Here is a 12,956-nt window from a genome sequence, read left to right on the forward strand (position 1 = left end):
ATATAAGATAGTAAATCATTCTTATTTGGGATATAATATCCATCCATAATTGTTGTTTTATTCATCTTTTGATAATCAATTACCATTCTTTTTTTATCAGTATCTTTCTTACTGACAAAAAAGGCTGGTGAAGAGTGTGAACTTTTACTAGGGATGATTATCTTAAGTTTTAATAATTCTTGAACTTTTTTTTTCAAATATTTTTGCATCATCCATGTTACATCTTCTTGGTGCTTCACGGATTGTGATATTAGAGTCTTTGAGTTTTATTGAAGCAATGAATTGTTTTCTTTTCTTAATTTTGTCCTGAGGATTTTCAGAACATATATCATGAAATTTCCTCATGATTTCTTTTTCAGGATTAATCGTTAAAATATTTTCTATTTTTAGTTCTATTGGATTTGTATTTCGTTTATGAAAATTCTTTGTAAATCCTTCATTTCCTATGCGAAATGCTGTTTGTATTTTGGGAATGTAAATCATTGATGATCCTTTGTTTAAAGTTTTGTGATCTTCAAATTGTGTAAAGGAAAGATATTCTCTTAAAAAGTTATTTCCTATTATAATGTCCATTCCTGATTCTATTTGATATATAATGGGTGTTACAAATTTTGTTTCTTCTATTTCTATTTTTAATTTTTTTGCTACTGTATTAAGCATGATTATTGATCCATCTCCTATTCGAACTTTTAATCCTTTATCATATTTCTTCCAATAATGATTTGGAAGTATATGCTTGCTTTCTAAACACATACTTGCTCCTGTATCAACATAAGCATGTATATGATATGGTTTATGTTCTTTGATTTTAATTTGAATTTTTATATATATACTATTTGGATTAGTTTTGTTTTTATTATCCATTCTCTCATTTTTTTTAAGAGATAAGGGTAAAATTGATATTTAGAAACAAAAGTTTCTCTCTCCAGGGAGTTGAAAGTAAGTTTTATTTATGTAGGGATTTATAAATAAGTTATAAAGTGTTTTAGGGAGTGATTGACAATTAACCCTATGTTATATATGGTATATATATAAGAAAAATGGCCCCTGTTAAATTTAATGAAACAATGATATATTTTAACTTGGTGGTAGGAGGAGCACTGACACATTAGATGGGAGTTGGGACTTGTGAGGGCATGTTTCAATGGAACTCATTAATTTTAATCAATCATGGAGTTACACGTATCCTGCGGGCGGCATGAACAAAACCATGGAAGTGGGCTTCTTCGCGAGAAAATCGTACGAGGAGTCTTCTTCGTGCGATAAAGTAGGTGGGGCTTGTGCGGAAAGACTCTGCGCGATGAGTTATTCTTTTTTTATTTTTTTACATTTTTTTAAATTTTTTTTAATGGCCAGATTAAATCTGGCCGTTTTAATATTTAAAAAATAATATAAAAAATAATGGTGGTGAATTATGAAGATGAACAATTAGTTTGTGTGTTTTGTAATTTTTATGTGTGTTATTTTTTATAATATGTTTTAAATTTTAATTATGACTAATTTTACTTTTTTTCAATCATATGCAATTTTATTTTTAAATATTCATTTATTTTATTAAATAAAAATTAATATTTTAATATAAAAAATTAATATTTCACCATCATCTCTTCAATATTATCTAACAACCATGAGATAAAGTTATCATCGCTGATTTCAGTATGCTGTGAATTTACCAACTTCATCTCACCAACGTAATCCTCACACCCTTAATTGAACATGCTATGAGGTCTAGGTTCGATTCCCGCAACTTCTTTCTCCCATCAATATTTTTCTTCTTCTTAAATTTTTTCCTGCTCCTTTTTTCCTAATACTACCAGATATCTAAATTATTATAATTTTTATTAATGATAAATTATTTATTTATTTACTCAAAATTTTAAAATTTATTGTCTTAAATTATATAAAACAAAATGACATTATAATAACAATAAAACAGAATATGATAATCAATTAATTGAAAAAGATGACTTCAAATATTTAAATTATTTATGTATTTACTAAGATCTTTGAAATTTATCCTCTAAAATTATACTCCTTCCATTTCATATATAGTAATCACATTTTCATTTTTATTTGTCCCAAATATATAAAATTGTATTATAATTAGTAATATTTTTCTATTTCTTTACTGATGCGCTCTTATTTAGTTAGACTTGATATTAAAAATATTAGTTACTTTCAATAATTTTTAACATCATATAAGTATTCATTAAATTGGGTAAACTTTTTCAATAATTCATTAACATCATATAATTTTTAACATCTATTATTAATTTTTGTAGAACAATTTGGTTGCGTTCCAAAGGAAAGAAAATGGCAGCACCGGACTTACTGTAAAGAGAGCACTGGTCCACACGTTTTTCTGACCATGAAAATGAAATGCATGCCCATGTGAGACGTACTTCATTGTTAGCTGTTGATGCCAAAATAATTTCTTCTAATTTTCAAATATTTCGTTGATTTTGAAGTTTTTAAAAATATATCTAAAATAAGTTTTTGCAAATACTATAATATTTTATTCACATATTTACGACTGTTCACAGTTGTATTTGCTTCAAAGAAAGTTGATGTTGTGCCATAAATCCGACTTAAAACCAAAAAAAAAAAAAAACATTGAAAACATAGGTTTGTTCATACCTAAAAGAATTTAATGCTAATTTCCCAAATCGAGGTGGCTGGAAACACAATAAATGGATGGTATTCATTATCATCCAAAACCACATTCTCAGTATTAATTTTAGTAAAAATTTGTTTGTTATTTGCGTGATATATGTATGTCTAGTGATTCTACTTTCTTCTTTACAAAAAATAAACCATTTGATATTTTACAACACGATTCCTACATAAAAAATATCCCAAATATATAATAATTATTTATTTATATCTATGCATTAACATACATAATTATCATTTATCAATTAACATGATATACAGAATATATATAAACAAAATATAAAATCAAAATGACCATAAATTTGTTATTATTTGTTAGCCAAAGTCAAGGGAAGAAAACAAGGCCAAGTCAAGGCACCGATTTTGCCCAAGTCAAACCTCTAGAAAGTAAGCTGCTGGTATTCGTAACTGAACACAGAGACCAAAATTTTGGAATCTATCTGGAATTTTGCAGTAATTATTGCCATTTCCTTTGTTAAATTCCAATAGTTTTGTCCAAAAAGACAACTCTAAACTTTTACTCCAAATACTAACAAATCTTTTGCCACTTCAGACTTGGCAAATTCCACCCGATTCACACATCCCCTGTTTCTTGAATCTGCAAAAAAAAAAAAAAAAAATTGTCCGTCCAGTAGTTTGCTTTGGATATTATCTACTAGGCTATTGGATTGTGATCTGCAGAAATATAAGTAATCTGGGGAGGATTTGATTGCAGTTGACTCCTCGGATTCTTTTGTTGATTTTTGTTTTCCCCGAGATTTTGGCAGAAAACAGAGGAGGTGGGCTTGAACGAGGAGCAGTTAATTCTGAAATCAGTGATCAATCATACTTGATTTTGAAATCCCAGTTCGATTTTTTTTTTGTTTTTTTGGGTTTGTTCGATCCGTTTCAGTGATATTAATCAGAAGTGGCCGAAGGTAGATTCAATGGAGTCTTCTGATTCATCGCCGCATTATATGAAGGCCACAAGCAGTTCTCACGCGAAGAAAGAAAACTCTCCGGTGAGTTTCCGACTATTGAATCATGAATGTCATTTTTCGACATTATAATTTATTTATTAAACTATATTTTCCCCATCTTTTTTTTTTCCTGGATTTATTGACTGGTACGGACTGAATGAAAGTAACTTATTAGATTCATATTTAGGGAAGCTGATGTTGTGTGATATAGGTATTGTTTGTTTTTCTGTTCTTCTCATATTGCTCCAGTGAATTGCAAATCCTGAGAAATTATATGGGTAGTTTTAACTTTTAAGGAGAAGCTCAAAGGTTTGGAACTTCCTGTCCTATTTATTGCAGGGAGAAAGTGAATTTGAGGATACCATTTCATTTAGTTCTTCTACTGTTGGATCAGCTATTAATGGACAATATGCTGCACGAAGTAAATCTGGAATCCCGTTCAGAACTAACAATAAGAAGACACTGAAAAATTTAGGCAATGTGAAGTCATTCCGGAGAAGGGCGAAATCAAGAATTCTTCAGCCTATTGAAATGCCTGACTATTGCCACGAATCTTTAGTTGATGTATCTGGAGATTCAGCTCATTATTTGAAATCAACAAGCTGTTCCCAAGGGAACAAAATGAACAATCAATCAAGTAGTGATGGAAGCGGTTCGACTTTTTCGGGAACAAAGTTGCCTTCTTCTCGTCGTAGATCGTTTAAAACTATGTCGAGAGCATCAAGCATGAAAAATGTGAGGATTTTGATAAAGAAAACTAGCTTTAAACCGAGGAGGCCTTTGCTCGACCACTCTCTTTCTGAGGATGCTGCGGTTGATAGAGCGACGTATTCTTCAACTGTTAAGGACTTGAAGTTTCCCCAGCCAGTTGAGATTTCTTTTGGAGAAACACAATCTGGAAAGAAATCGGGGATGAAAGGTTGCCGGTACCATCACTGTTCTCTCCATGGCCACTGTCGGGAGGATCATGACTCTGTCTCGCCTCCAAAACGATTCATACACAAAAAGAGGCAGCCATCTATAAAGCCAAAGAACGAGATAGTGAAATCTGATCAGTGTAGCTGTGAAACGAAAGATTATACTGACAAAATGAAGAATCACCAGAAACCCCAAATGGTTTCTATCGCGAAATCATCAGTTCAAGAGGGGGAAATTGGTAAGGGGATGGATATTTATCTGCCATTCAATGATGAACAGAATTCTGAGGCATATGTAGAGGGATATGTTGGGATTCAAGATTTCGATTTTCTTGAAATTGCTTTTGGTGAAACCTCATTTCCCGAGAGAAGTTATGAGGAGAATCTGATCATAATGAGGAAATATTCTCCTCAGTACCAACAAATCGGGTATTGTTTGAAGTGCTCTGGTAACAATACCGAACAAAGTTCATCAATTTCCAGAAGTTCTGATCATGCTACAAATTCAAGTCTTGACAAGGACAATGCTTATGAGACCCCTCTGAACGGAGACGCTAATGTTTTGGATACACACTCAGGCCACTTCGAGAATTCTGGAGTACTCAAAATTCACATTGAGGATCATGCAAGTTTCAGTACAGATGAATGCGAAAATGGAACATCCAGCAATGATTGCCCAGAAACTCCAGTTGTATTTGATGAAGTAACCAAAGACAGAAGTGTGTCCTCATCACTTTCAGATAGCCAAAATTTGAGTGATAACAATTCAGAGGTCGAAGGAGAGCTTACAACTATATCTTCTGTCACCGAAGATTCTGTTACCAGTGAAGTAGTGCAAATTCCAGAATCAGGGATTGATGCATCTGCAAGTGAAGGCAGCAAACTTCAATTCAGCAAGCCGAGGCACATGAGCATGTGGCACTTGATACACCAGCATATGGCCTCAGAGTTGGCTACAGATGCTGTAAACATGCCACTTCCATCTGCTGAAGATCAAGATTTTGCTGATAATAAAAGTTCGTTTCTTGCTAAGGAAAGTTTGGTTGCAAGCAGGGATTTTTCTGATCAGAATATAGGTGCGGAAAATGACTCAGAAACTCAGGATATTGAAATCCGAAAACTTTTTGCTATCAAGCTAGTTCGAGAGGCAATTGAGAAGATTCTTCTTCCAGAGGTTCAAGATGACCTGTCGGTTACAAGTGAAAACATCTCTCCAAAAGAACACGCTGAAAAGAAGCAAAATGAAGGTAAGTATATGAGCGTGTTTGTGTGTGCGCGTCTGTACATGTGTTAATGTGTATTTATGTGTATATTTTATACCATATCTTGTTTTCTACAGATTGCTCTGAAGAAAGTTATGGAGATCAAGATGCTGACAAGGGGAAAGACTGCGTGCCCCCGACCCCAGAAAAGACGGGCCCTACCATTGAAGATTCATTTAGTGTGAAGATGGTGAAAACTGGAGAATCGGCTATAAAAAAATCTGATAAGAAAGCACCCAAGCACTGGAGTAATCTCAAGAAGTGGATTCTACTTCAAAGATTCATCAGAGAATTGGAGAAAGTGAAAAAATTTAACCCCAGGAAGCTTCAGCAGCTGCCATTGAGTCCTGATCCGGAAGCAGAAAAGGTCAACCTGAGGCCTCTAGCATTAGATGAGAAGAAAAGAGGAGAAGAATGGATGCTCGATTATGCACTTCGTCAGGCAGTGAATGAGCTAGCCCCAACCCAAAAAAGAAAAGTCGCATTGCTTGTAAAAGCATTTGAAAATGTTGTTCCACCCCAGGAAGACAATCAATCTCCCCTCCGACGAGGCAAAAGTGGAGTGCCATTTGAAAGAAAAGGAACGCTACTTGGTATTTCAGGCCTAGTTTCTGCGAGACAAGAAAGAAGCCATCCACTGATCAAGACTTATAGTAATCCTTTAACTTCAAATCAAAATGACAGCAAATCAGAATGTGATGATCACGATCAATCTGTCGTCGCTAAAAGCTTGATTATCAATGATAGGGGAAAATCAATCGTAACCGAGGCTGAGCCAGATGTCAAAATTCCTCAAGAAGAGAAAACACCAGAACACGAAGACACAAATTGTGCAGTAGATGACCAAGTAGACAGGATAGATCATATAAAAATGTGGCATATGATATATCAGCATGTGGTGTCTGGTATTGCCGAAAAAATGGGAAGCCGAATTCTTGATGGATCAGATGATGAAGGTGATAAATCACCGGGCACAAGCAAAGAAAATCACGTATCTGACGATCCAGGAAGTGGGTTCACTAAATCAGATGCTCTCAAACTTGTAAAAGAGGCGGTCGATGAGATTCTTCTTCCTGATACTCAAGGCAATACCTTGGATTCTCTATCTGTTTCTACAGAGCAAGATATCTCTGAGGAAAATACCAGGGAAGATGGAGAAGAAGAAAAATCAAAACCTAAGAATTGGAAGAAGCTGAAAAAGCTATTACTCCTCAGGAAATCAATCAAGGCATTGGAGAAAGCTAGAAAACTCACACAAACTCCAGAACTCCTCACTCTGGAGCCAGAGCGAGTTGACTTAAAGCGTCAAATAATGGATGAGAAGCAAAAGGCTAAACAATGGATGCTGGATTATGCTGTTCAACACATTGTCACCAAGCTCAATCCAGCTAGGAAAAGAAGGGTGTACATGCTAGTCGAAGCCTTCGAAGCAGTGGTTCCATTTCCAGAAATTTGAATACTATGAAGATCCAAAGGCACAGAAGTCCTTCCAAATCATTAGTTTCTGTTAATGAAGGTAAAGTTCTTGTGATCTGATTATGAAGTTAGTTAGTCATTTAAAACTTGCTTACATTTGGAAAGAGAACTTTAAGCTATTATTTGACAATCCCAGATAAATAATTGCAGATGGTATTCGAAGGATGAGGTCTCGCCCCACGGTTAACACGCATGTTGATGCAGGTCATCCTTTCATGCGATTAAATATTTTTGTAGCAAATATATAGCATGTTTGTTTGAATCTTTCTGGTATATATGGAGTTCTTTGTGTTGTTCTTATTGAAGGAAGATTTTGAATCTCTATGCAATGAACACGTTTGTATATGTATGTGAAATATATATCATTATAGGTTTGATGTAATTGTGACAAGGGTATATCCATATTGTTTATTTGTTTTACTTCTTGCTCATTATTTTACTGAACAGAGTACTTAATATTGTTCCTTTTGGGACAAAAAAAAAAATTAGTTTTACGTTGTGAAGTCTACACATCTATTTATTTACATAGCTTTATTTGATAACCTAATTCTCCTTCCCTTTTGAGATCATTTTTAAACTAAAAAAAACAATTAGTATATTTGCTTATAACTTATATGTACATTAATTTTGGGTTATACACATTACACACACAAGAATTCTCATTTATTAGATTTTCTCTGCCAACACTCTCATACTGTTTTGTCACACGAGGTTTACATAGTGCAGTTTATGACTAATGTAGATTGCCAAAACATACCGTTGTACGAGAAAATAACATGGTAATTGATAAGTATCAGTTGAAAACTCAACGAGAACCATCTTATATAATTCAACAGTATATTCTTATAATATTCCTGACGATGAATATGCATTAATAAAAGAGACATCAAAGAAGAAAATATAGAAATACAATAACATTATTAATTAATGTGTTGTGATCGTGATATTTTATTAATTTAAAGAGATATTAATTAATCGATAAATTGATAAATTATTATTAAATTTGATCCAACGAAAATAGATTTGATTACATAAGAAAAATAATAATGTGTTTCTTTAATTAATGTCTATATCATATTTCTTTAATTAATATAATAGAATCTGATTCATCGTACATATATATTATAAAAACAAGTAAATGATGTAATTTTTTTAATACTTAAATTTTTTTTGTCTTATTGACTATTCGAATAAAAATTATTGATCAATTGAATTAATTTTATTGTATAATTTTCAATATATAAGAAAAGACAGAAAAGAAATTTAATTTTTTTTAACAAAAAACCAACAACAATATGATCATATTTTATTAATTAATAATATATTATAATTATTTTTTTAATTTTAGATAATTATTAATTTATGTATGGAGTGGACAATAAATTAATATAAGAGTCTCTAAAAAATTATAATCTTATTAATTTATCGAAATTATTAAATTAGCACATTGGTTCAAGTCTAGATTGAGAAAAATCATTATTTTATAGAAGTTATTAATTTATCGAATATTAATTTATAGATGCTTTGCTTTATTTTTATTTCATTCAATTATCACAATTAGTATATTGTCAAAATTCATAGTGTTAAAAATGTGTATATATATATATTTGGGATTTCGATTCTGTTTGTTTCCTTCCAGAACTAAAAACAAGTCACCAATTAACAAAGTCCTAGTCCAATTATACGTGCCTGCGTACATACTTGCATTTGAATTCTTGCACAACAAGGCGCGGATTCCTCTGTGAACCCAAAAATACATACTATCTCCTATATATATATATATATATTCATGCATAAATAAAAAATATATATTCACAAGAAAACATTGACAAATTATTAATCTTCTCCTCTTGAACTTCTTCAAATAATTAATTAAATCCCTTAACAAAATCTCTCCGGACATGGCCAACCTTCTTCAGTATTACTTCTTCCCGACAGATTTCTATTACCCTAGGCCGTCGAACAAGACGCAGACCAATGACGATCGACGGCAGGTGAATCTTCCGGCCAAGAATTCAAACACTGCCGAGGCCAATATCGAAAACGAACACGGTAATCATGAGATGAAGGATGCAGGGGTTAAAAACTCGAGGGTCGGTAAGGCGACGTCGTTCGGGGTTAGCTTTGCTCCTGAGGATAACAGACAGATATCGGGACTGCGTTGGAGGAGTCATGATCGCACGTTGCTGAGGATGAACGCCAAACTTTCAAGACAAATGCGGCCACATGAACAATATGGCCACAATATTATTCCATTTTCCAATAATGCTAGCTAGCTCTTTTAATTTCTTTAATTAGTAAATTGTAATACACTTTTTTTCATTCGTTTCTCTTAAGATCGTGAGCAAAACTATATATATGTTTTTTTTTTAAAATCAAATTACGATGTACGTAAAGATATTTGGAATATATATATGGTATCCATTTACACGTTTGTTGATATCTAGATTTTGCTACGTTAAGAAATATCAAATCTATTTTTGTACGTTTTCTTGAAAATTATTCGGGTGAATTGAGTTTTTTTTTTTTTTTTTGGACCTTTGAATCTCTTATGTTTTTTTAATCAAAGGTGTTTGCAGGGATGGATTTAGTTTTTGCGAGAGAATTTCAAATCAACGCAATATTTGAAATCATTGGATTTGGAAATATTAGGTTGAGAATGAATTTGAAATTGAAATATAAAAATGTATGTACTTAGTTAACATAAGATATTTCGTTCTTATTTTGAATCAACTGGATATAACAGATTTGAGTCGTGGATTTGAAATCAAATACACTCAAATCCTTTAATTCAAACGCGACCAAAGGGTGTTAATTAAATCAACAAATGCATAGCAAGAACCTTGAAAGTGTACGATAACTTAATGTATTCGGTAAATCGATTAGATATTTGAATATAATAATATAAAAGTTCGTGAAACATTAATAATTAATATTCGAGAGAATTTCTCCTATAAAGGGTCAAACCCGGCTCGAACGTGGACTAATTCGGAGAAATATAGTTTCAGCCTTTCAGGAACCGAAGGATTAAAAAAAATATAATATAAAAAATGTCTTCATTATGAGACATCTTTAGTTTTTCACACGAACTAACAAAATCATTAAAAAAATAAATTATATGAACGTATATCCTATTTTACGTTTGGATAAATAATAATTGTATAAAAAATAAGTATAAATACAATTTTGATCCAAATTATAACTATATAAAGTATATTTCCGCACTACAACTTGGTTGTATTTGAATTAAAAGATTTGAGTATATCTTGGGTGGTCAATTAATTTTTTAAAATATGATTTGTTATTTTTTATATTAACTTTAGCCTGATTTGTAAATAGTTATGTGATCTAATTTTAAAAATGATGTCTTAGTCCAATGATTAAAGTTGAGGCCTTAAGATCAGCTAGTTTTAGGTTGGATTCTCTCTTATTGTGGGAAGTTTTCTTAATTTATTATTATTTAGGTAGATTCAAAAATTTTTTTGTAATTTTTTTGCTCGAAATAAGCTTGTCTCAAGTTCATGCTTAAGTTTCGACAATAGATAATGAAAAATAGAAAATATGGGTTGAAAATGGTCTTACATTTTGAAACTACAATGAATATATATCTTACACATAATTTTAATTGTTATATATTATTCGTCTTTCATTAAAAAAATTTAGTTCGAATAGATATTTAACATCATGGCTACACCCGTACGATTCTAGGTTCAATTTTAACATGTTTTATTTTTTTTTAAAAAAAACACTAACTCGTTTATTTTTAAGTAATAACAACGAGTATTCAGTTTTTCGCGTGACTTGTGATTCATTAGTGCATCATTTGATTTAGTTTGAGAATTAAGATCTATATGGATTGATCTCAGAATTAGAAGTCTCTTTGAAAAAAAATATATATATATTAGAAGTCATGTGTTAAATGAGCCATGAAAAGACGTCATGATTCATGCTCCCAGAAATTCAATAAATAAGCTGACTAATTTTTGCTTAGGAATCACGCTGTTGTATATACTAAATTTTAAATACAGTCCAATGACCATTTTATTTATCGCCGCCTAACAAGTTGCATACAGGCCACAAAAACCGAATATTCTCTTGCACATAAAAATAGCAGCGACAAATTAAGAAAAAAACAAATAAAATAAAAAGAGGAGGAAGGAAAAATTAAAATTTGACCAATTGATTTTTGTTTGGTTGGTTCACACCTCGCCAAATTATAACCTAACATACTACCATTTCCTCTATAAATATGAGAAGCTAGTGCACTTATAATCACACCAAAGTATCTTTCAAAGTTGAATTCCAATGGCAGGGATGCAGTACAAATTCTTTCCCACCGACTTCTTGTTCCCTCTCCAACAATCCGCGGCGGCCACCGGCGGAGGAGATGTCTCGGCCCAGCCCGTTTTGCCTCCCAGATCAACACGAGTCGTGACAGAAGGGTCGAAGCAGTCGAATTCCATAGCCGTGACCAACGGCAAGATTGTGAAACCAATCCCATCATCGCCAACAACAACAAGAAGCCTGCGGTCTCCCGTCATTCACAAGGAAAATCAAACATACTGAGTTACATAGTTAGATATATTATTAATTACTTGAATCTTGTATATATATATATATTACATAGATCGATGCTCAATAAATCAACTCGAACCGATTGATGTTATATGGCCACAACGTCATAATCTCATAGACACAGATCGATTGAATTCTCATTTTTTGTTTTTTTTTTTTGGAAGTCTGAAAGTTACGTTTTATAGAGGCTTCGTAATAAACAAAGAGTTGTATATGTTTTATCATAATCAATTTTGGAATTTCATGGTCTCAAAATTAAATATACTATTAATTAATTAGAAAGGATTCCTTTTGCGTTAATTTGACAAGAAATTTATTTATTTATTTACTTATTAGGATAGGATATGTAGTTATCTTTGTTGTCTGTTGAATGTCTTGAGTTCCTTAAGCTGTCAATATTGACTTGTCCAAGGCCTTCTTCGAAATCGGCTTCCTTCTCTCCTCCGTGTAAATTTTTTTAAAAAAAATTAATTTCAATCATTTTAAAATAATGTTAATGATGAATCTGAATTGTTTTAATTAATCGCTATATTTATAGTAACAGTTCTTATATGATATATATATATATTTCATTGATGATCATTTGTACGTAGAATAAAAATAGTAATTCAAATAATTAAAATGACACATACATCATGATGTTATTGAATTGAAGTTTTTTTTTCATGATGTTATTGAATTGAAGTTTTTTTTTTAAAAAAAAAATTCTGTTATTAATTACTTAGTTGTTTTAGTTGGTAGTGTGTGAAAAGGAAATTATGTTATTGATTTAACAATTTCTCTATTCTATTTAATGCTTTATAATGCGTTAAACCAATATTACGCAATTAAATAAATTATTGAATTAATTAAATGTACAATTAATTTTAAAATATAATAATAAAATTATAAATATTACTCCTTTGGATTAAACAAAATAATGATAAATATGCGTCACAAAAATTTTTGTTAGACCCATCTCACATGGTTAATTATGTGAGACGAACTTTCTACTCAATCCGATTAATAAAAAAATATTTATTTTTATGCTAAAAATATTACTTCTCACTATATATATAGATCCGTCGACCCATCGTAGATATATAGATTCATAT

The 12,956-nt window shown here is 31.6% G+C and overlaps 1 protein-coding gene across 4 annotated transcripts; it reads left to right on the top strand.

The window, feature by feature from the left end:
- Positions 1 to 3,119: 3,119 nt before the first annotated feature.
- Positions 3,120 to 7,707, top strand: LOC140873197 (uncharacterized). Of its 4 annotated transcripts, none has more exons than XR_012147983.1 (4): positions 3,120 to 3,674; positions 3,972 to 5,796; positions 5,889 to 7,327; positions 7,424 to 7,707. XR_012147983.1 is itself a non-coding variant. In XM_073276218.1 (4 exons), the coding sequence occupies exons 1-3, from the start codon at positions 3,600 to 3,602 to the stop codon at positions 7,265 to 7,267; spliced, it is 3,279 nt and encodes a 1,092-aa protein (XP_073132319.1). In that variant the 5' UTR covers positions 3,120 to 3,599; the 3' UTR covers positions 7,268 to 7,286; positions 7,438 to 7,707. The 4 variants fall into 4 exon arrangements, 2 of the variants coding, with proteins under 2 accessions (XP_073132319.1, XP_073132318.1); XR_012147982.1 differs by having other exon boundaries at positions 7,438 to 7,707; XM_073276218.1 differs by having other exon boundaries at positions 5,889 to 7,286; positions 7,438 to 7,707.
- The last annotated feature ends 5,249 nt before the right edge of the window (positions 7,708 to 12,956 follow it).

This window comes from Henckelia pumila, unplaced genomic scaffold, assembly GCF_033568475.1.
Source record: "Henckelia pumila isolate YLH828 unplaced genomic scaffold, ASM3356847v2 CTG_525:::fragment_3, whole genome shotgun sequence".
NCBI classification, from domain to species: domain Eukaryota; kingdom Viridiplantae; phylum Streptophyta; class Magnoliopsida; order Lamiales; family Gesneriaceae; genus Henckelia; species Henckelia pumila.